At 55.0% G+C, this 21,845-nt stretch overlaps 2 protein-coding genes across 11 annotated transcripts in view; one reads left to right on the top strand and one right to left on the bottom strand.

Annotated features, from left to right (window-relative positions):
- The first annotated feature begins 1,613 nt into the window (after positions 1-1,613).
- GLI1 (GLI family zinc finger 1) lies at positions 1,614-12,146 on the top strand. The gene is made up of 12 exons (XM_037844970.1): positions 1,614-1,663; positions 4,937-5,063; positions 5,295-5,387; positions 5,654-5,849; positions 6,100-6,244; positions 6,603-6,692; positions 6,782-6,919; positions 7,234-7,383; positions 8,023-8,187; positions 8,718-8,948; positions 9,508-9,775; positions 10,195-12,146. The coding sequence occupies exons 2-12, from the start codon at positions 4,964-4,966 to the stop codon at positions 11,943-11,945; spliced, it is 3,327 nt and encodes a 1,108-aa protein (XP_037700898.1). The 5' UTR covers positions 1,614-1,663; positions 4,937-4,963; the 3' UTR covers positions 11,946-12,146.
- A 182-nt stretch (positions 12,147-12,328) lies between these two features.
- The window catches only part of ARHGAP9 (Rho GTPase activating protein 9), a 34,887-nt gene continuing 25,370 nt past the window's right edge, over positions 12,329-21,845 (bottom strand). For 3 of the 10 annotated variants that reach the window (XM_037844976.1, XM_037844977.1, XM_037844973.1), the window contains 17 exons: positions 18,939-19,272; positions 18,412-18,635; positions 17,275-17,499; positions 16,963-17,076; positions 16,657-16,761; positions 16,375-16,436; positions 16,147-16,237; positions 15,790-15,885; positions 15,551-15,649; positions 15,164-15,305; positions 14,960-15,067; positions 14,521-14,619; positions 14,267-14,344; positions 14,079-14,132; positions 13,677-13,811; positions 13,229-13,334; positions 12,329-12,625 (listed from right to left, as the gene is read on the bottom strand). In XM_037844976.1, coding sequence (XP_037700904.1) covers positions 12,454-12,625; positions 13,229-13,334; positions 13,677-13,811; positions 14,079-14,132; positions 14,267-14,344; positions 14,521-14,619; positions 14,960-15,067; positions 15,164-15,305; positions 15,551-15,649; positions 15,790-15,885; positions 16,147-16,237; positions 16,375-16,436; positions 16,657-16,761; positions 16,963-17,076; positions 17,275-17,499; positions 18,412-18,635; positions 18,939-19,272 — 2,244 coding nt within the window. In that variant the 3' untranslated portion in view covers positions 12,329-12,453. Of the gene's footprint in view, positions 12,626-13,228; positions 13,335-13,676; positions 13,812-14,078; positions 14,133-14,260; positions 14,345-14,443; positions 14,620-14,949; positions 15,068-15,163; positions 15,306-15,550; positions 15,650-15,789; positions 15,886-16,146; positions 16,238-16,374; positions 16,437-16,656; positions 16,762-16,962; positions 17,077-17,274; positions 17,500-17,603; positions 17,718-18,411; positions 18,636-18,938; positions 19,273-19,579; positions 19,674-21,845 lie in introns of those variants that run through there. The other 7 variants (XM_037844978.1, XM_037844980.1, XM_037844975.1 and 4 more) reach the window with 7 other exon arrangements.

Genomic DNA, 21,845 nt, shown 5'->3' with positions numbered 1-21,845 from the left:
AGTCTTGAGAACAAAAAGTTTGAGAACCAGTGGTCTAAATACTGGGTGGGGAGGGGAAAGCCCTGTGTTCAAAGAGAGTGCTCCCGGAGGACGGGCGTGTGGCTGGGCTGGGAGCACAGGTAGTGACCATTGCTCTGGCCTGGCTAAGCTGGGTCCCTGACCCTGTCAGTATAACCAGTGTCTGGGTCAAAGTCACGCAGGGGAGGGAGGCCCAAACAGGACTCTTATCTGCACCCTCCCCACAATCACTATCTATCTTCATAGCACCCCAAATCTGTCCCTAGCTTCCTTTACCCCAGGACCCTCCGACCAAACCGTTAACCCACTGACCCTCCACTGACAGAAAGGGGAAGGAACTCTTGTTCGCCACCATGCTTTCTCCCCTCTATGGTAAAGGTTGGAGAGACTAAAATAGCTGCCCCTTCCCCTGCATCTGATCACCATGGCAACACAAATCCAAAGGAGCAGGACTCTCCCTTTTCAGTTCAACACTACCGCACCGCACTAGCAGCTTCTGCCGGTGTGCCCCTCTGTTTCTTTGGGCTCACATAGCCCCCTCTCTGAGTTCCTAACTGGGCTTTGGGTGGGGGGTGGGGGGAGAGCAAGTGTAGCCAACTCCTTAGGCTCCCCTAGGCTCCCCTAGGATCCCTCCTCTTCCAACAGATTCCAAGAGGGTGTCATGTGCCAAAAAGGCCAGCAGAGGGAGCAGGAACCCTGAAGAAAGGAAAGAGAAAGCAAGCCGTTGTGAGGTGCGGAGGTGGCCTTAGTTTCCAGAACGGCGAGATGAGGAATATCGCGGGTTCTTGGGAAACAGTGCCTCAGGCCCAGGGTCTCTTAGCAGCCTTGTGAACACACTTTCTGTGCTCAGAAACTCCCTAGCCGCTGCTTCTATCTTTTATGCTCTACAGACCCCTTACTGTCCGCCCAGGGCCCCCAGCCCCGCAACCCATCTTCATCAGACCTCTGTCCTAACCCTTCCAAACTCCTTCCAAAGGGTGAGCTCGGCATACAACCCACAGGAAGGCAGAATGCTAAGTTAGCACCTATCACAGTCGATGACCCTATCTCCAATCAATATTGTCTTTCTCAGATAATCTTTTCGTCGCCGCCACTCCCCCAATATATTTCCCAGTCTGTTTTCTGGCTCTGGTTCAGGGTCTCTCCATGGGCAGCCGATCCAAGGATCCATGCCGGGATTTACTGCCCACCGACAGCAGCGTGTTCAGCGAGGGGGGGCGGTGGGGGAGGCAGTATAGGGTCCCTCAAGGGAGGGGGAGGATCCTGGGGGTCCTGGGGGTGCAATAAGCCCGGCACCCCCACTCTCCCTTCCAGTTACCCCGCCTCATCTTCCAGAAACGCAAGAGGGAGGGAAATAGGAGGGAGGTGAGGGGCGAGCGAGAAAAGCCGCGGCGCGCCAGAGGCGAGAGCGAGAAAAAGTTTTTGCAAAAGGGAAAAAAAGTTTGCGCTTCTCGCGGGTGGTCCCGGCTCGCGGCCTGGCGGGCTGGGCCGGCTGGAGGGCTGGGGGCCAGGTTGGGGAGGGTGGGGGGTGGCACTGAGGCTGCGCCGCCGTGGCCCTGTCCGCCCCCCTCCCTCCCCACCGCACACCCCCCAGCCCAGACTCCAGCCCTGGACCGCGCATCCCAAGCCCTGCGCCCAGACAGAGGTGAGAAGGGGGGCCAGCGGGGGACCACCTGGGATGGTGGGGGGAGGGGGCCTGAGGGGATGCTCTGCTTCCGAGGGATTGAGACCAGCCGAGAGGGAGACCTGGGGCACAGAGGCAAAATGGGGGTGGGAGAGTCTAGGGTGAGATATTAGAAAGTTTGGAGAACTTTATCATTTGTGGTTCCCTATCTTTATCTGTCTTTTCTTCTTCTTCTTCTTCCTTTTTTTCCCGGACTGACAGTCTATGTGTCTCTGTCTCAAGCAACTGTGGGTGTCTTTGTCAGCCTTTGCCTCTCCCATATATTAGAAACATCTCACTTTCATCACGTTGAGATAAACGGGCTGGAGGGATAGCTAGCTAGAGGTCTGCTTACTAGAGAGCGCACTCCAGGTGTGTCTCTGAGCGCTGGGCAAGAAGACATCAGTGTTTCTGAGAGGAGGGGACCGCGAAGGAGGGAGCCCTAGGTGGGGTGGGGATGGGTGTGCGGTTGGTAAGAGGACCAAGCCTCAGGGGGTGGGGGGGAGCTGGGCTTGAACCGCTGACCTGTCTTGTGACAGATGTGCCCCCCCGGGTGCATGTGTTTTAGAGGAAAGAAGTGTCTTCTGCGCTAGGAAAGGGGCTGGGGGGGGGGTGCTGCCTAGTGTGTGTACTCTAGGCCTTCGAAAGATTCCCCAAGGAATTTGGACTGAGTCTCTAGGGCTGTGGGCAGGGTGCTAAGGAGCAGCTGGGGAGACCTTGTCTTGACCCTCTGACCTCAGGACCACCAGGGCAGCTGGGGCCAGCTGCAAGGAGACCCCTACAGGGGCTGGGTGGGACCACTGGCCACTGCCAGCATGCGCATCCCTGTTGGCCCCCCCTACACACACACACAACACACACACACACACACACACACACACACACACACACACACACAAGCCCAAACGGGAGCTAGGAACAGAGGCCCCTCCTCTGGCTCAGACCACCCTGCTTGCCCTTGCTCCCCTCTCTGAAGACTCTTTCAGATCCCCTGACCCCGAAACAATCCGCTCTGGGAGCTAGCTTTGGAGGCAGGTTTAGGGAAGGTGGACCCCATAGATTGGGGAGTGAGAGTTTAGGGGCCTGAAGAACTGGGTCTTCATAGGACTTTATGCCCCAGAAGAGAGAAGACGGGGCAATTTCACTGGGAGGTGTAAGGGCTGGAATAAGGGTGGTTTTCCCTAGGGGGGCGGGGTCCAAAGACCTCCCCCCCATTATCTCTCAGGCATCCCCGCCGGGCGGCACAGACCCCGCCCTTGACGTCACGAGGGGGTTCCCAGGGGTCTGGAAGGAGTTAACCCTTGGGAAACCTGCTGGGATACCCGGGAATCTAAGGGATCCTGGACCCTTCTCCCATACACATCTTATGTTATTTACCCACTCATTTTATCTCCCGGTATTTTCTAGATTTTTCTTTCCTCCCCTCCCTACCAAAGGGACCCTCACTCTCCAACAGTGTCCTCAAGCCCCCAAGGCGCCACGGCCTGCTTTCTGGATGCACTGAGGGGAGGAGAGAAGAATGTGCCCCGCCTCTCACCTCCCCCCAACTACGGCTCGCTCGACCGGGCTCCGGGACGGGCGGGGGAAGCAGAGCCGTCTGCAGCCAGAGCCTGCGGCGGCGACTTGGGTGGGCCGAGGAGGCACGGGGGCGGGAAAGGCGGGACCGGGAGAAGGGAGGCGGGGCCGGCTCCTCCGAGATGGGGAGCGGGGGTGCGAGGGGGACTCTGGAAAATAAAGAGACACCAAAGATGATTCAGGGGTCCGGCAGGGGAACCTGGAGCTGCCTGCCCCATCCTGCACTCTCACCCACACCCCAGAGAAAAACTTTGCTGAAATTGGAAAAGTTGGCGAAATTTTCCTTTCACTAGTAGGACGGGGAGAGGGGAGACGTGGGTGGGCTGTGGCACGGTGGGCAGGAGGGATGTCGCCCCACTTCCATCGCGGTTCCCTGGTTGCCAGGCAGTGGGGCAGCAAGATGATAGAGTAGGCATGTTTGGGGGAGTCTCTCTAGTGTTTGGGGGGTCATTTGCGAGCCACCTCCTTCCTCTGGGTGAGTCATAGAGGAAGGAGGCGGGAGAAGTGCCCCCCCCAGTCCAGCTGCCAGCCAGCTGTGCCCCCCCCTCCCCGCCAGCTCTGCCCTCCCCCGCCCCCAGCTTTGTGCCAAGGTCGAGTTGGGAGGTCTTGGATGCGGGATCCGGATCTCGGCTGGAAAGGAGGAGTTGGGAAGGGGATGGCCCAGGCTGCGGGGCTTGGGCTAGGTCGTGGGGTCCGGGTTCCGCTCCCCATTTTACCCCGCCCTTACCCTAAATCCCAGCATCCCGGGATCACCCACCGCGCGGGCCGGCCCGCTCCCGGTGGTTCTCCACCCCACCCCGCCCCACCCCACCCTCAGTCCCTGAAAGCCGGAAAACCCGGGATGGACTTCAAACGGGAGTTGGAGAGAAGCGCAGACAGCAGCCAGCGCCCTCTCCTTCACAACGCCTCTCTAATGGATGACTTTCTTTTTTCATTCTCCCAAAGGCGTCCTTCACAAATCCGTTTCCTGCCCCGCCCCCAGAGACCAAAGAGGTTAAAATGGTGCTCAAATGCAAACCACTCCAGAATAACACGATTCTATCCCTTATACCCAACAGACCTGAGGAGACTCCCCTCAGAAACCTTTCCCACTCTTACACCCAAGTTTCTGCCTAAGAGAGAAAAGTGGCAGATTTATGCTTCCTCCTGGCCTCACCAACCTCTCCGTCTGGACTGTGGCGAGGGCTCCCTCTACTGGACCCTGGAGAGATTATGTAGAGGGCTGTCCCAGGGCAGGGACAAGTGAAGGAAAGGGGCTGTTTCCTCACCTCACCTCTCAAAGCTGGCCCTTGGCAGAAGCAGAAAGAAGACGTCCTGTGACATTAAAATCACTTGATGCTCTTATAGGCAAAACCAGTCCATAACAACCCACCCCCAACTCCACCCCTGCAAAAAAAAAAACAAAAAACAGAGTCCATCCCGACAAAACTCACACGGAGTTCCCACAAGAATCCCACAAGGATCCCCAAGACTGCCTCTGCCTCTTGAAACATCTCTCCTAGCCCCTCCCTGGCTGAGTGATGCTCTTTTCAACTTGATTTCCCACAGCAGATATCTTGGAGGAAGTGGGGGCACTGTTGTGGGAAGCTCTGCCCAGGGTTTTGTGCTTGGGATGGTTATCCAATCTTCCCATTTCCCTCCTGCCTTTATAACTTGCAGATCTCCCTTCTCCCTCTGCAGTGTCCCTACACCCACCTCTGAGACGCCATGTTCAACCCGATGACCCCACCACCAGTCAGTAGCTATGGCGAGCCCTGCTGTCTCCGGCCCCTCCCCAGTCAGGGGACCTCCAGTATGGGGATGGAAGGTCAGTGCATACTAATTCCAGGACCTTGAGGACTTGGCAGATTTCCTCACCCAGCCCCAGGGTTCCCTCTCAGACTCACCCCCTGCCCATGACAGTTTCCCATCTACAAGAGGAGTTGAGCCTCTATGTCATGTGGGCTTAGAATCTGGAATCAGGCCTTGCTTGGGGTGCCAAGGTGAGGTCTCCTGTGTCCTCCATTCCCTCCCCATTCCAGCTATCTCTCTTTTCTAGGACTGTCTAGTCTGCCCTTCTGCCACCAGGCCAGCCTCATGTCTGGCCCCCACGGTTATGGGCCAGCCCGAGAGACCAACAGCTGCACTGAGGGTGAGGCCTCAGGCATCACCCCCTTCCTTCGTTGCCCTTCTCAAACTTCTGAGGGAGAAAGTGGGCGGGCAGGGGATTTAACTTGGAGGAGAAAATGCATGGAGATGGGAGTGAGGGGTCAGAGCATGATCAGGAGTTCACAAATGGGTCTAGAAGGACGAAGCAGAGTCCAGTATCATTCTTTTGCTGAGAGTCAGGGCCCATGGCTTGGATGCATGGGAGACACATCCCTTAACTTTGTCTCTCTCCCCTGTCCCTTGCCCCAGCCCCACTCTTTCCTCCTCCCCGGAATGCAGTCAAGTTGACTAAGAAGCGGGCACTCTCCATCTCACCTCTGTCGGATGCCAGCCTGGACCTGCAGACAGTTATCCGCACCTCGCCCAGCTCCCTGGTGGCTTTCATCAACTCACGCTGTGCATCTCCAGGGGGCTCTTATGGCCACCTCTCCATTGGCACCATGAGGTGCAGGCAGCCCTGGACTAGTGGGACCCTAAAGACCCTACAAAACCCTATTAACAAGCCCTCTGAACCACCTGACCCTATTTGAATCTTTATCCTTTCAAAGGCATTAAAACCCTACTCAGTATTTCCCAGAGACTTCCTCAACCACTTCCCATACCAAGTCTTCTAGAAACCCTCCATACGGCCCAAGAACTCCCCAGAACTTCTGAGACAAAAGACTAAAGTAACTGTCTCCTCTCCTCCTCCTCAGCCCCTCTCTGGGATTCCAACCCCAGATGAATCACCAAAAAGGGACCTCGCCTTCCTTCGGGGTCCAGCCCTGTGGTCCCCATGACCCCACCTGGGTTGGGATGATGCCACATCCTCATTCCCGGGGACCTCTCCCAACCTGCCAGGTGAGAGTCCCCATATTGCTACCCAATTTCCCTCAGCTCAGGGAGGGGGTGGTGGTAGACTTTACAGGGGAAAGGTCTTCAAAGGAAGGATGGGGGATATAAAAGTTTTCCATACCAGAAAGATAAAAAGGGGTGTGGTGTTGGGGTGCAATCCTTGGGGTTGGATCAGACTCTTCCAAATGAAATCCCACCTGTTACCCATCTGATTCACCAATGCAGTCTGAGGAGGGAGTCCTTTCCAAACCCAGGGCTTTCTGCTACTTGGGTGGGGGCACTCAGGGCAGGAAGACCTGGCTTGGTTCCCTCTTCCTTCTACCCACTTCGACCCTCATCACCCTCACTTCTTCCCTTGGGGAAGTTGAAGTCCGAGCTAGACATGCTGGTTGACAAGTGCCCGGAGGAGCCCTTGGAAGGCGACATGTCCAGCCCCAACTCCACAGGCACACAGGTACTAGGGGGAGGGGACTTCACCTCTGGGACCTGAACAAAACAACAACTGTCATCCAAGTGACCCTAGGATTGCCTCTCCTGCCCTAGGATCCCCTGCTGGGGGTGCTGGATGGGCGGGAGGACCTGGAGAGAGAGGAGAAGCCTGAGCCTGAATCTGTGTATGAGACTGACTGCCGCTGGGATGGCTGCAGCCAGGAATTTGACTCCCAGGAGCAGCTGGTGCATGTGAGCCCAAGGGAGATAACAGGCGCAACTGGCCGGAGCCTGTGGGGGATTCTGGGTGGGACACTGCGGAACCCAGCTCAGGGCAGGAGCTCAGAGGATACTGAGGTGAGAGATTGATTGCCCAGAAGCTGTAGCTTTAGAAAGCTGAAAGAACTGAGGTGTGGGATATGATGCTCCCCCCATCCCTTCTTCCCCCTTGAGATGGGGTCATGGAGCACTATACTGGGGTGGATGGATAGGGGTCTAGGGAATGTCTGTCCTGGGTCTTGGGGGCCTGAGGGAGCTTTGGAAACCCTCTGCATCTTCTCCTCCAGCATATCAACAGCGAACACATTCATGGGGAGCGGAAGGAGTTTGTGTGCCACTGGGGGGGCTGCTCCAGGGAGCTGAGGCCCTTCAAAGCCCAGTATATGCTGGTGGTGCACATGCGCAGGCACACGGGCGAGAAGCCACACAAGTGCACGGTGAGGCACCCACTTCCTAAGCCCAGGGGCTCCCCATCAAGTCAGGGCCACACTATGACTTTCATGGATTCTATGCCCTTTGCCTTCATAGATCCCCTCCTCCACAAACAAATATTTAAAGTGGTGTTTTACGGCTGTGTTGGTATAAAGATGCATATATTAATATCATATAAAAAAACATTTTTTCAACCTAAAAGTTCATTTTTTTCCCCTTTATTTTAAAAGAAATTTAAACATTGTTATGGGCTCCTAAAAGTATTGTGGGCCCCAGGCACTGTGCCTACTGCTCTGCCGAATGGGGAAACTCTGCATCAAGGACATGAGACCCTCTCCTTATTGCCCATTCCCCAGGACGACCCTTTCCTAAGGCAGCCTAAGATCCCCATGTGGGGAGATCTCCTCTGGCTTGACCAGGAGATGCTCATTGCCTCGTCTCCACATCCCTGCAGGCAGAGGGCCTTCATCTGCTTCTGTTCCCCCAGCTCTTGCTCACCCTTGTGTCCTAATTTCGGGGATTCTCCTGAAACCCCAAATCCTTCCTATCTTGAGTTATATACTCTGATGTATGTCTCTTTTGAGATTTAGGTTTCCTCTAATCTCCAGGTCCTTCTGTCTTAGATCTAACCTTTGTCCTCCCAGTTTGAAGGGTGCCGGAAGTCATACTCACGCCTCGAAAACCTGAAGACACACCTGCGATCACACACGGGTGAGAAGCCGTACATGTGTGAGCACGAGGGCTGCAGCAAGGCCTTCAGTAATGCTAGTGACCGAGCCAAGCACCAGAATCGGACCCACTCCAATGAGGTGAATGCCCCATCTAAGAGACCCCCGACCCCTACCCCCTGAGAAGCTGCCTACTGGGAGCTTTCTCCCCTGTAAGAAATCCCCTAGCTCAGCACCCACCCCGCAGAGCTGAGTGTCCCCTTCCCCATATAATTCACCCAGAGAAGGTCTTTCTAAAACAAGAATTCCTGCTTACCACCCCTCCCCCTCCCTCCAACCTGCCAAAGGGCTAACCCAAAATAGACCCGCCTAATTAGAGGAGACCCCTGGCCCCTTCAACCCCTGAATTGATGACATTTCACAGCCCTGGGTTCACTCCCTCATCTTTCCCAGGTCTGACCTGTCAGTATTCCTAATCCTTCCCTTAATCCCCTCATCTTTTATTCCTATCCCAATGCCCCTCACCCTCCTCACTTCCTTGGGGCCTGTGTTTTCCTCCCTTGCCCCCCTCACCCCTCATTCAATGGCCCCACGCCCACCACTTTCTCCCACTCACTCGGCACTTTCCCATTTTGACCCCATGCCTTCTGTCTTCACTTTCCACTTAACAGAAGCCGTATGTGTGCAAGCTCCCTGGATGCACCAAACGCTACACAGATCCCAGCTCGCTCCGAAAACATGTCAAGACAGTTCATGGTCCTGACGCCCATGTGACCAAGCGGCACCGGGGGGATGGCCCCCTGCCCCGAGCACCATCCCTTCCCACAGTGGAGCCCAAGCGGGAGCGGGAGGGAGTCCCCATCAGGGATGAGAGCAGACTGACTGTGCCAGAGGGGGCCATGGTGAGTCAGCCCAAGTACCCCCTGCCTCCATCCCCAGCCTGCCTTACCGACATCATTCCAGTCCCCTCCTAACCCAGCCATCCCCTCCTAAGTAAATCACTCTTTTCTAGTTTATTGTCCCACCATTACTCCTTGGGCTACCCCAAATCTAGGGATCTTAGTTTAATTATTTCATTGGTTCAGGAAACTCCTTCTTATATAGCACAGTATAGATGGTATGGTTCTAAGCCCTTTACATGTATTATTTCACATTCTCCTCACAACAGCTTCATGAGGAAGGAACTATTCTTCTCCCCATTTCCAGATGAGGAATCTCAACCATAGAGAAATTGTCCCGGGGTCAGAGAGCTAAGGGCAGGAATCTGAGCTCAGGCAGCCTGTGCTCTAGTCTAGGCTCACTCTTGGCTCCCAGTCTTGTATGTGCTCAGCCCTCTCTTCATCCAGAAGCGTCCCCTCAGTCCCAGCAGTCACTGGGACACAGGCTTCAGGTGCTCACCACGTTCAGGGAGTTATGGGGAAGGGAGAAGTGTGCCGCCCTCAGCCCTTGTCTATCCCACAGAAACCACAGCCAAGCCCTGGGGCCCAGTCGTCCTGCAGCAGTGACCACTCCCCGGCAGGCAGTGCAGCCAATACAGACAGCGGCGTGGAAATGGCAGGCAACGCAGGGGGCAGCACTGAGGATCTGTCCAGCTTGGATGAGGGACCTTGTATTGCTGGCACTGGTCTGTCCACCCTTCGCCGCCTAGAGAATCTCAGGCTGGACCAGCTGCATCAGCTCCGACCGATAGGGCCCCGGGGCCTCAAACTGCCCAGCTTGACCCACACCGGTGAGACCTGGGTGTGCAGGGGTGGATGATGGGCTGAGATCTGGATCTGCCCTGAGGTTAAGGGGACAGGTCACCCTTCAGGACTGCCATATGGCACCTTTATGCAATTAGAAAATGGTCCCCCTGCTGCAAAACACTTTCCTTCCATTACAAAATTGTTCTAATATAGAAACATAGAATGTCTATGATGTGAATGGTGTTCCTCAGGATTGTGCAGCGTACAACCTGTACAACTGTTCACAGCAGCCCCAAATCTCTGGTGACTCAGAAGCAGAACAGGCATGAGAGAAGTAGTAGAACTGAATGGCTAGGGTTATGCAGCCTGTCCCTTGGACCAGGACAAGGCTGTCCCCTGAGGAAGGCAAGGTGAGATTTGAGGGGCTCCTGACCACTCGGCCTTTTCTCCCTGTTCTTTGCAGGCACCCCTGTGTCCCGCCGTCTCTGCCCCCCAGTTTCTCTTGACCGCCGCAGCAGCAGCTCCAGCAGCATCAGCTCAGCCTATACTGTCAGTCGCCGCTCCTCCCTGGCTTCCCCTTTCCCCCCAGGCTCCCCGCCAGAGAACGGGGTATCCTCCTTGCCTGGCCTTACACCTACCCAGCACTACCTGCTCCGTGCAAAATATGCTTCGGCCAGGGGAGGCAGCACTCCACCCACTGCAGCACCCAGCCTGGATCGGATCGGGGGTCTTCCTGCACCTCCTTGGAGAAGCCGAGCTGAGTATCCAGGATACAACCCTAGTGCAGGGGTCACCCGGAGGGCCAGCGACCCAGCCCGGGCTGCTGAACACCCTGTTCCAGTCAGAGTCCAACGGTTCAAGAGCCTGGGCTGTGTCCACACACCCCCAACAGTGGCAGGGGGAGGACGGAACTTTGATCCCCACCTCTCGACTTCTGTCTACTCACCGCAGCCCCCCAGCATCACTGAGAATGTCACCATGGATGCCAGAGGGCTACGAGAGGAGCCAGAGGTTGGGCCCTCCATGATGGGCAGTGGTCTGAACCCCTACATGGACTTCCCACCTGCGGATACTCTGGGATATGGAGGGCCTGAGGGGGCAGCGGCTGAGCCTTACGGAGCAAGGGGCCCAGGCTCTCTGCCTCTTGGACCTGGTCCACCCACCAACTATGACCCCAACCTGTGCCCCCAACAGGTCTCCTATCCTGGGATGGGGACCCCAGAAACATGGGGTGAGTTCCCCTCCCACTGTGGGTTATACCCAGGCCCCAAGGCTCCAGGTGAGACCTACAGCCAGTGTCCTCGACTTGAACATTATGGACAAGTACAGGTCAAGCCGGAACAGGGGTGCCCAGTAGGTTCTGACGCCACAGGAATGGCACCCTGCCTCAATGCCCACCCCAATGAGGGGCCCCCACGCCCACAGCCCCTGTTCTCTCACTATTCTCAGCCAACCCCTCCCCAGTATCCCCAGCCAGGCCCCTATGCCCAGCCACCTCCTGATTATCCTTCTTCAGAACCCAGGCCTGGCCTGGATTTTGATTCCCCACCTCACGCCACAGGACAGCTCAAGGCTCAGCTTGTGTGTAATTATGTTCAGTCTCAACAGGAGCTACTGTGGGAGAATGAGGGCAGAGGAGAGCCCCCAGGCCAGGAACCTTCCTACCAGAGCCACAAGTTTCTGGGGGGTTCCCACATTAGCCCAAGCCCTGCCAAGGCCCCAATGGGCACATATGGACCTGGCTTTGCACCCAACTTGTCCCATCACAAGTCAGGCTCCTATATCACCCCTTCATCATCAGGCCATGAAAATTTTGTGGTGGGGGCAAACAGGGCTCCCCATCGGGCAGCAGCACCACCCCGATTTCTGCCCCCATTGCCCACTTGCTATGGGCCCCTCAAGGCAGGGGGCTCCAACTCCAGCTGTGGCCACCCTGAGATGGGCAGGTTGGGAGGGGGTCCTGCCTTGTACCCACCTCCAGAAGGGCAGGCATGTAACCCTCTGGATTCTCTTGACCTTGACAACACTCAGCTGGACTTTGTGGCTATTCTAGATGAGGCCCAGGGGCTGAGTTCTTCCCCTCCCCATGAGCATGGGGGCAGTCCTGAACATACCCCACCTCCCTCTGGACCCCCCAACATGGCTGTAGGAAACATGAGTGTCTTACTGGGATCCCTGCCTGGAGAGACACAATTCCTCAACTCTAGTGCCTAAACAGTGGGGTGATACATCCATCACGGAACTCATTTCCTAAAGAGTTTCTATCCCCCACCCCCCAGAGAAGTTGGGGAGGAGCTTGTGGCCATCTCCATAGCTCCCTACATAGAAATCCCAAGGATGCAAGGCACGGATCGGGGGCTGTATATAGTCTATATGTTTTGGGAAGGAATTTGATAATGACACTGTTTCCTGATAATAAAGAAACTGCATCAGAAAGAGCCCTGCGTTAAGTGTTATTCTCTTGGGGGAGGGGTGATGACAGGATGACAGGGAACAAGAAGAGAAGCCAGGATTAACTCATCCAATTTCTTCTTTAGACAAGCTTCCCCACCCCATCTTAACCTCCCAGGTCAGACTCACAAAAATGGAGACAGTCATTTTGGAGACACAAGATTTAAAGGGACATCCTCAAAACAGAGACCCCCTTCTGCCAAAGGGTACCCGACAGAAATCACTGGAAGCACATTTTCACATTTTCTCTTCCTTCTGTGCCTTGTCCAAGTCAAGTGAAGAGGCTGGTGAAGTCGGTGAGCATCAGCTGAACCAGCTGCCCAGGGTAGAGGGCGTGGGCTGCCAGGTCAGCTGTCTCCTGCTCAGGCCGAAACAGGGTGGGTCCAAACACAATTCCCAGATTGTGGGGGGTCATGCGGTTCTTATCTGAGTGTGTTATCACCCTGTGGGCAAAGGCCAAAGGAAGGGGATATGATATGAGGGTGCAGCTTTGCCACTTCAAATAAATCCAACCCTGCAAAGGCTTGAGCAGGGGATCTGGGATCCCTCCATGTGGTGGCTGAAGGAAACCAAGGAGAGAACCTCAGGGGAATGGAGCTAGAATCAGTGGAGAAAACTCTGGAAACAACTGCTTCTTCCCAGCTGCAGGGATTTCCTCTAGAGTCCTCTCTGCTCACAACTTGGGAGGCTTTGATCCAAATGGCCATTCCCTCTCAGAAGCCTCTGCCCAGGCCCAGCTCAGCCAAACAAGCCATCACAACTGCTCCAATGAGAGTCAAAGATGTAGAGGGAAGGAAGAGATAAGATTTTCCTTATTTCTCTCACAGCATCCCTGGGCTTGCTTTGGTCCTCATTCCCCATTTGGTGCTGACCTGTCCAAAGGTTTTAATCCTGGTCATATGTTCCTGCACAGACATTGCCTGTTACCTCAACCTGCCCACCAGGGAACTGCTTCCCTAGCTCCACCGCACCTGAAGAGAGAATCCCTGCTGCAGGCCCCACTCCTCCCTCCCTCAGCACCGGCAAAGATGTTCAGTCTTCCTGACCTGCATAAATGTTCCAGGAGGTACCGCAGAGTGTCATGGTTGGGCTTTGGCATGGAGGCTATTAATTCCTGAAGTTGGGAGAGGCGCTGCTCTGACTCCGAGAGGGCTAGAGAGAGACAGAGAGAGTAATGGGAAGGGCATGGGAATGAGGCTAGGAAAGGTACTAAGTCAGGGTGGGTAAATTCCCTACTCTTTTCCAGGCCTTTGGAAGACATCATGAATCTATCACAGCTTTCTTTCTCTCCGAGCCCAAATGCCTCCTCAAAATGCTTTTCAACTCAGCACTCGAAACATTCACAAACAAACAACTGGAGGTGGCATGTGAATTGAAAGTTATTTTCCACCTATGTTCAGGATGGGACAGAACAGTGTCAAGGAACCTCTAATCCCTTCTTCACCACTTTTGTCCCCCCATATCAAGAGTATTGTCCAAACCCCCATTCCTTACCAAGAGCAGCACGAAAATGGGGCAGCAGCAGTGGGGGCACCAGAGGCTGGGGCAGCTCCCTGAGAAAAAGCTTCAGGGCTCCAGTGATGACGTGGATGTCATCCCACTCGGCACTGTCCAAGTCTAATCGGCCTTCTGGAAGGAGGAGAAGGTGTGGGGCGGGGAGGTGGGGTTCAGTGGGCTCATGCAGGGCCAGAGGGACTCAGGGACTGAGAAGTCAGGAGTTTGGGAGAAGATTCCAACAAGGCAGTCCACAGGAATGCCTAGAGGGTCCACAGTGAGGAAGACAGCAGAGGTGGGGAGGGGGGTGACCTTCCCAGGAGCCGGAAATAGGTGAATGCACAGGAAGCAGGGAAGTAAGTAGGGCAGTTTCAGGGGTCTGAGGGCCATCCATTTAAGTACCTTGTCCTGACTGTTCAGGAAACACGTACCTCCCATCGGAGGTGACCGCCCTCTCTGCAATATGAGTGAGGAGAGATCAGGAGCTAAGACAGGCAGTCCCAGGCAGAAGACCTCCCTGTCCTGCCAGTTCCTTCACTCCAAGCCCTCCTATGGCTCTGACTACCACCACTTGTCCTAAGCCTTCTCACCTCTGTCCACCAGGAAGCGGAGTTTCTGGACCACTGCCAAGTTCCCACTCACCCGGTAAATGCCATCCACATCTAGACCTAGGAGATGGGGCAGGGAGCAGATGGGATTCCTGCTCTAAAGCATGTGTGGTAAGAACTCATGGGGGATCTGAGGGTGAAGAGAAAAGGGGCAGGAGGAAGACTTGGGGGGTGGGGGGAGATTCTAGGCCTTGTCCTTTTGGAAGGGCAGATTCTAGGGTCTCTGGAGAAATGACCTCTCTTATCCACAGCAGCAATGCAGAGCTGTACAAAGCTGGGCACAGTGTCCCCATCACGCTGGCACAGGGATTCCAACTGGCAGCCAAATACCTGGTCTGGAGAGGCACAGAGTGAGGTGGGAAGCCAGAGCCAGCATCACCCATGGAAGCTCTTCTTAAGCACAACCCTTCGCTCCCAAGTGGGGCTGGCCTTCCTGGCTGCCTGTACCAGGCCTGGCTCCCTGCTCCCCTATCCCTGGACAATCTGGAGTAGTGGGTAAAGCAGTGGTCTCAGAAGACCAACCTTCTAGTTCCGGAAAGCTCTACTCTAAGTCTCACTGGGATTTTCTCATCCATGAAATGGGCTGGCTTCCAGATGAGGAATATAAAAGGGCTTGCAAAAAGCACTAAAACAGGCACGAGGAGCTGGGCACCAGTTGCCCCTGCCCCATCTCACCTCGGAGTAGACCCCGCTCCTGCAGGCTTTGCAGGGAAGGTCTCTTTGCGATAAGCCGCTTTAGTTTGCTCCGCACGCGGTTCTGCTCTGCTCCTTCCGGACACCGAGCTGTGGGAGACAGGTAGAGCTTGACAACAGCTCCCTGGAAGGGGACACTGGAGAAGCGCTCTCGCAGGCCCCAGCCCTCTTGGACCCGCCCCTTACTGGAGCTCCGGCGGCCGCTGAGCCTCAGCAGTGGCTTGGTCACCAGCCCTGGCTCGTCACCTTCGTCCTCCTCGGCGCTCAGCTCCGCTAGCTCCGCCGGCCCCGACCCAGACAGACGCAGCTCCAGAGGGTTCTCCCGATCCTAGACCCGGACGGGAAGGGCGGGTCGGATCCGGAGGTGGCAAGAGAGAGGAGAGAAATCTACAGCTCTAGCTCCACATTAGGAGTCCCTAACAGGCCACTGGGATCCCACCCCAGCCCCATCCCAAAGCGCAACACCGAAACCATCCTGTCCTCCCCTGCGCCCTGAACTCTACTGCTCCTAGCCCACTCTCTCTGCCACGTCTCGGCACGAGCCCCTCCCCCTTCTCTGCCCTGTCATCTAACCAGCCGGTCGATGACCGCCCGCAGCGCGCGGTGCCAGGCTCGCAGCTCGGCCTCATGATCCGATTGCAGTAGGAACTCGTGTCCAGGGACCGTGCGGATCTGAGCGTCAATGGCGGGGCGGGGGAAAGACTTGGGTCAGAGGGGAGGAGCAGGGAGGCCGAGAGGGAGACCCGTGCGGGGGCCTGGGAACGCACCCTGGGGTCGGGCGGGGTTATGGGGATTCGCGGGAGCGCACTCACGTGCAGGACGTTGCGGCGGCTGGACAGGTGACGGCCATGGGCCAAGGCCGCCCCGCGCAGGTCCACGCTGCTTTCCGGCCGGCTGCCCGCTGGTCCCTGGCAATCAGGGGAGAAAGTGAGGCCACGGCATTGGCACTGTTTCCTTCACCACCCCCCTTTCACCTGGTGCGCTGCAAGGAGATGACAGGCTGTGCTCCTCCTGAACTCCTTTACCTTCTCCTACACCGCCCTCCACCCACCCACGGTTGGCCCGAGGGAGGAAGGACGCGAAGAAGTCGTGCCCACACCCCTGGCGGTTCCCGGGGCCAGGAGGGGGCGGGTGCCCACCTCACCTCCACTCCTCTCCCTCACACTCACCCAGCCAGAGGAGGGCACAGTCGCTGGTGGCTCTCGGTAGAACACCAGGCTGTTGCCAGTTAACACCACCCAAGATGGGCCCCAGTTCTTCCTATGGGGCAGAGGGGAGGGAGGGCAGCGGTGGTAGTGGAAAGGTCATCCCAGAACCCCGTGGGGAGGGCACTCTCCCAACACCCTGCGCTGCCCTGAACAGTCCAAAAACAGCCCCAGGCCCCAGTGTCTTTTCACCTAAGTTTGCGCCCACCCTGGGCGATCTTGGTCATGTTGAGCAGGCCGGACTTTTCCACCTCCTAGGAAGCAGAGGGAGTGGGATCAAGCTGTGCCCCTGCTCCCCACAACAGCAGCCAAGGTCCTTCCCCAGGGGGTCTCCCAGCAGTGAGGACCCTTACAGCTGGGAGGGGGGCTGGGTTAAGAGAGGATACCCGGTGACACTCAGAAAGAGGAAGATGTTTTTGGAGGAATTGGGGGGTGGGGCAGGGAGGATCTTGGTGTTCACAAGGAAAGACTCACGTGGGGGTCATCCAGGAGCTGCGGCAGAGGTCGTGGGGGCTGCAAGGCTGGAGGCTGGCCCAAGGGGTCCAGTTGGGAGGAGCGCTGGCAGAGGCTGGGGGAGCCCTGGAGGAGGGTATTGGAGAAACAGGTGGAGGAACCTTCAACCTTGGAGTCCCTGGCTATAGGGGAAGAGAGGTTGTGCGTGCGGATGTGGGTGAGAGGCAGGGGGTGGGGTGTAATGGAGAAGAAGGTCTTGCATAAAACAGAAAGTCATAAAAAGTTAACTATTCCTGGATATAATCGCCAAGATGAGAGGGATCTCACCTGGAGGTCGAGCAGTTCTGGGGTCACTGTGTCGGATCCGGAGCCCTTTGCCTGAGGTTGCAGGATACCATTGTCCCTATTCAGGATCTGTATCCCCTCCATGGAGCCAGGGTTCTGGGGTTGGGGGAGAGGGAGGGGAAGCTACATCCAGAGGCCACCTCAACCCTCTCTCAACACCCTTTTCACAATTTGCTGCTTCTTCTGACCTTCTGGGGGGCCCAGAAAGAAAACACACTACTTTGAGGTTCAGTAGGGGTAAAGAGAAGGTTGAGGTTGAGCAGACAATGAGACAAGCAAGAGGGAAGGTCTCACCGTCTCTCGGGAGCGAGTGTGGCGAGGGGGCTTCCAGGACTTGCAGCCTGTCAGCGAATTTATGTAGAAGCAGCGTCCAGAGTTGGGGTCCAGGTGCTGCTCCCAGGCGTCCAGCCTCTGCAGCGGGGGGCATGCAGGGCCTGGGGGTGGGGACCGGGGACAGCGGCGAAGGTCCACCAGGTTACAATACACAGGGGGCTCTGACATGAGGGGCTGGGGTGGTGCCTGCCAGGAAAGGGGGAAGAAAGAGGTGGTTATCCTGCCTGGGCTCCTCCCCAATCTTCTCTCTGCCTAACCATCTCCTCCTCCTGCCCCCACTATTTTCTCACCACCAGCTCCTGCCTGGGGTGACCCAAGTACTGGGGAAGAAACCCCAGTCCCCAGCCGTTTTTTTTTATTCCCTCCCTCACAGTCTTTGCTTTTCTCCTCACTTCCTGTTGCCAACTTCCCTCCTCCCCCACTCACCCCACCCCACCCCAGGGCCGGGCCGCAGGAAAGGGGAACAGGCTTTGTGTGTGTATGGGTGTGGGGGGTGTGTGTGTGAAGGGAGCACCCTACCCTCATGCCCAGTAGTGTAAAAGACCGAGTGGAGTTAGAGACCCCTGCTAGGGGAGTGTGAGGGAGGAGGGGCAATTTTCCATTCACCAGTAAGTAAAAGAGAGGGGAGGGGCTGAGCAGGGAGTTACATCTTCAGAGCCGATTTGCTGGTGACTGAGCTGGGAAGACAGGACACAGAGAAAACCCTGCCTCTGGGTCAGGAGGAATAGAGAAAACCTAGCTGGGTTGGCCTTTTTTCCAATCCCTCTGTTGTGCCAAGTGCCATGTCCTCTCAGGGCCTTTGCGATTAACTTCTTGTCCCTCAGTGTGGAATTCAGTCTCCTTATGGCTCCTTCCTCCTCCTTACTCAGCTTCAACTAAATGTCACCTGGGAGATGCCTTCCCACTCTCCACCACATTTACTCTCCTTTGTAGCACTTGTCAGTACCAAGGGGTATCCTACTTATTTCTTTATGTGTTTGTTTGTTTTCCCCATAGGAATCTCTTGAGGGCAGAGATTCTGTTCATCCTGTTCACATTGTGCCTAGAATAGTAAATATCTGTGGACTGACTATCCTCAGAAGAAGAGCTGTGACTCACCGTGTTCACACTGGCCTCTGTCAGCAAGTCTCCCTGAGAGAGGGATCTTCCACTTGGTCCTTCCTGGAGGGGCTTCTGGAGGCCGGGCCTCAAATTGGCAGTACTGACACTTCTAGTAATTTTGGGGGGAAGAGGAGGGGGCTGCTCCATCCTAGCCTGGGCTCTGCCTGGGGGTGCCTGAGACAGGTGCAGCTCCTCCAGGGAGCCATGAAGCAACTTTGGCCCTGGGAACATAGAAATTGGGGAGCAGGTGGGTCAGGTGATCAGAGGTGTGACCTTGACTGGGTCCCCAATCCTGGGGACTTATTAGGAACACAAGGGCAGTGGAAGGCTGTGGGAAATGTCATGAGACCTAGAAAGCTTGGGGCTAGGAGGAGAGCCAGTGGGATAGGTACTCTGGGGCAGGGACAAAGGCCAGGTCAATCAGAGAGAAATAAGAGAAAGGGATCAGCAGAAGCCTGGGAGATCCTTCCAATGATTTCCACAAGCCAGGGACATAGGAAGGTGATGGGGGATGGCCTACTTACCAGGAGTCCGGAAGGGTTGGCTGGGGGTAAGGGTGGTTGGGCTCTGGGAAGGCGTAGATTCCTCTGTCATGTAGGCAGCTGGGATGAAGATGGGTCGAGAGTTGGAAGGTGTGCCCAAGCGCCTTGCCAACCACCAGTCTGAGTTGGTCTTTTGAAGCAGGAGGAACCTGTCCCCTTCAGCCAGAGACACTTGCCGGCCATCTTCCCCAGTGTAAGTGAAGGCATAGAGGGCACAGAGCTGGGATCCCCGAGAAGGGCCTCGGGACCCTAGTCCTACGCTCCCCCTGGTACTTGGCCACCACCGGCCCGACAACATGGTGGTCAGTACTGTCACCTGTGGGTAAAGAGGAGGTTGGAGACCCAGAAAGGGATAGAACTGGCTACCTGAGGGTAGAGAGACATGGCTTTAAGAGTGGTGTCAGCAGGGTTAGGACAGGAACCCTGTGTTGAGAAGAGTGAATAAAGCAGAAGGCCTGGGTGGGGGTCAGTAAGAGGCTTTTGGGGCTGAGAACTTCTGGGTAGTGTGTCTGGTGAGGAAGTATATGAGTAAGGTGAGAGAGGATGTGGTCAGCAATGCCGTGTGGCCGGCGAGGCAGGAAATCAGAGGAGATGGCCTAGCTTGGTGATTTTCTTCCATTTACCTATTGGAAGATCCAGCAGTAGGAGACTTGGTCCTGGGTGATGGTAGGAATCTTATGCTGGACACAGGAAGGAGATGAAGAGAAAGAACCAGATCTGAGACAGAAACACAGGGAAAGAGACCAGAGGTAATGACAAATACAAAATGTTTGTGATCCTGACTTAAATTTGCACAGGCACCAATGTTTCCGTTACCGATCACCTCAGACCTAAAGCTGCGTGCTTCCTGTGCAGACTCAGAGAGACAGAGAAATAGTAAGACTGAATCAGAGAGAAAGAGAAAGGGGCTGGAAGAAACACAGAAGGCTTCTGAGTTAGAGGCAGAGGTGAACACCACCACCCTCCCAATCTAGGATGTACTTTTTTGGCAGCTGAGAAGCCTTGATATGATCCCCTATCCATAAGCCTCTATGGTGGGGCCTACCTTAGGTTGGGTGTTCATTCATTCGTTCATTCACACTCTTTAAAAAAAAAGTGTTGAGTAAGCACCTCCTGTGTACAAAGAACAGTATTAGACACTGGAGGTAAAGGAGGGAACAAGACAGACACAGTCTTTGCCCTCTTGGAGTTTCGGAAAGACAGACCTTAACTAATGACACAATGTATTTGTTAATTCCATACTCCAGGACTATGGAAAAGTAGCAAAGGATGCTATGAGAGCACATGCAGGGGAAGTTGGGTGGGGGGCTGATGCCAGCTCCTCCCTGCTGGAAAGCAGAAATAGAAGACTGCCTCTACTTGGTTTCCTGCATTTGGGTGGCTTCCCTTGCCAATTGCTGTTGCTTTAAAACCCACACTTGTGCTTCCTCACCTGACCAACTCCTTCATTCCCCCTACTCTCAATTTCTCTACTGCACAGTGTGAGGTTTTCTGTCTAGACTTGGAGAGAGGTGGAGTTGGGAGTGCTCCCCACTTTGGGGACATCAGAGAGCCAGCTCTCCTCCCCTGACCTGAGGGCTAGGTTGCCAGTACTGGGTTTCTGCCTCAGTGATCTTCCTTAATTTGTTCCACTTTCAGCACGTGCACAACCCTACCCCTCGACTCATCTTTTCTACTTCCAAAATAGGGTCTAACTTCATTCATTCATTTCTTCATTCACTAATCTGGTGTTCAAATGCTTGAAACTCATCCTCTTCTACCTTCTCTGAAGCTACCTCTCCTGCACTTTATCCCTCTTTTACTAACTCCTCAGCAGCTCTTACACATGTCCAATCTCCCCATAGTTAGGCCAACCTCCCTTGTTGCTCTCCAGCTACAAGCTATCTCTTCCTTCTTCTTTAGAAACTCCTTGAAAGAGTTGCCTACATACAGGGGTCTCCATTTCCTCCCTTCTCACTCTCTCACCTTTCCAAGCTCACTGCTTACTAGGGTCGCCCTTGACCCTCCATAGACACCTTGCAGTCCTTACGTTGCTTGACATCACAGCAGCAGCCAGCACAATTGACCTCCCTCTCCTTTTATGAACACTGAACACTCAGGGGGTATCTCTCATACCTTTCTAGCAGCTCCTTCCCTGTTGCATAAGGAAGGATCTTCCTTTGCCTGTCCCTTAAATCTCAGGCATCTGTCTGAGACCTTCTGCCATTTGTACTCTACACTCTTTCCCTGAGCGGTCTCACATCCTCCCCAGCTCAAATGACCTCTGTATGCTGCTGAGTTCCAAATCTCCAGTCAAGATCTTTCTCAGGAGTTGTCCCCTGAAAAAATCCACTTGGGTATTTCACAGGTACCTCAAACTCAATTTGTTCTAAACCAAACTCATTAGCTACCCCCACAAATCTGCTTCTCTTACAGTATCACTATTCAGTTAAAGTTAAATTCAACAAATATTTATTGCATGTCTACTACCATACATGTCAGGCAGGAACTGTGTGCTAGGCATTTTCAATTAAGATGCAAATATGTTCCCTGCAGTCTCATAACAATTAAAATACAGGGTGATAATTCCTATGATAAGGGGAAGTATTATCATCTGTTGGAGCACATAGAGGGTATTACCATGCCAGAAACCTGGCAGTCAACATTAATTTCTCTTGCTTCCTTACCACCATATAAAATTGATTACTAAATCCTACAATTTACATCTTTCTAATCTACCTATTTCTTTTTTCCCCCTACAACTATCATCCTCTTTAGCCCAGTTGATATAACTTCCTAATTATGTCATTTGCAGAGTGGTGCTCCCCTCCAGTCCATTCCTGGCACAGCAGCCAGAGCGACCTTTCTAAAATACAAATCTGCTCTTGCCATTCCCCTAAATTAAACCTT

This window comes from Choloepus didactylus, chromosome 8 (genome assembly GCF_015220235.1).
Source record: "Choloepus didactylus isolate mChoDid1 chromosome 8, mChoDid1.pri, whole genome shotgun sequence".
Classification (NCBI taxonomy): domain Eukaryota; kingdom Metazoa; phylum Chordata; class Mammalia; order Pilosa; family Megalonychidae; genus Choloepus; species Choloepus didactylus.
Note: the sequence above shows the minus strand (reverse complement) of the source record. Positions and strands in the feature narration are given on the sequence as shown.

Coding starts and splice junctions, on each gene's coding strand:
- GLI1 (XM_037844970.1), top strand. CDS start 4,964: ATGTTCAACCCGATGACCCCACCACCAGTCAGTAGCTATGGCGAGCCC. Junction 5,064..5,294: donor CTCCAGTATGGGGATGGAAG/GTCAGTGCATAC, acceptor TCTCTTTTCTAG/GACTGTCTAGTCTGCCCTTC. Junction 6,920..7,233: donor CCCAGGAGCAGCTGGTGCAT/GTGAGCCCAAGG, acceptor CTTCTCCTCCAG/CATATCAACAGCGAACACAT.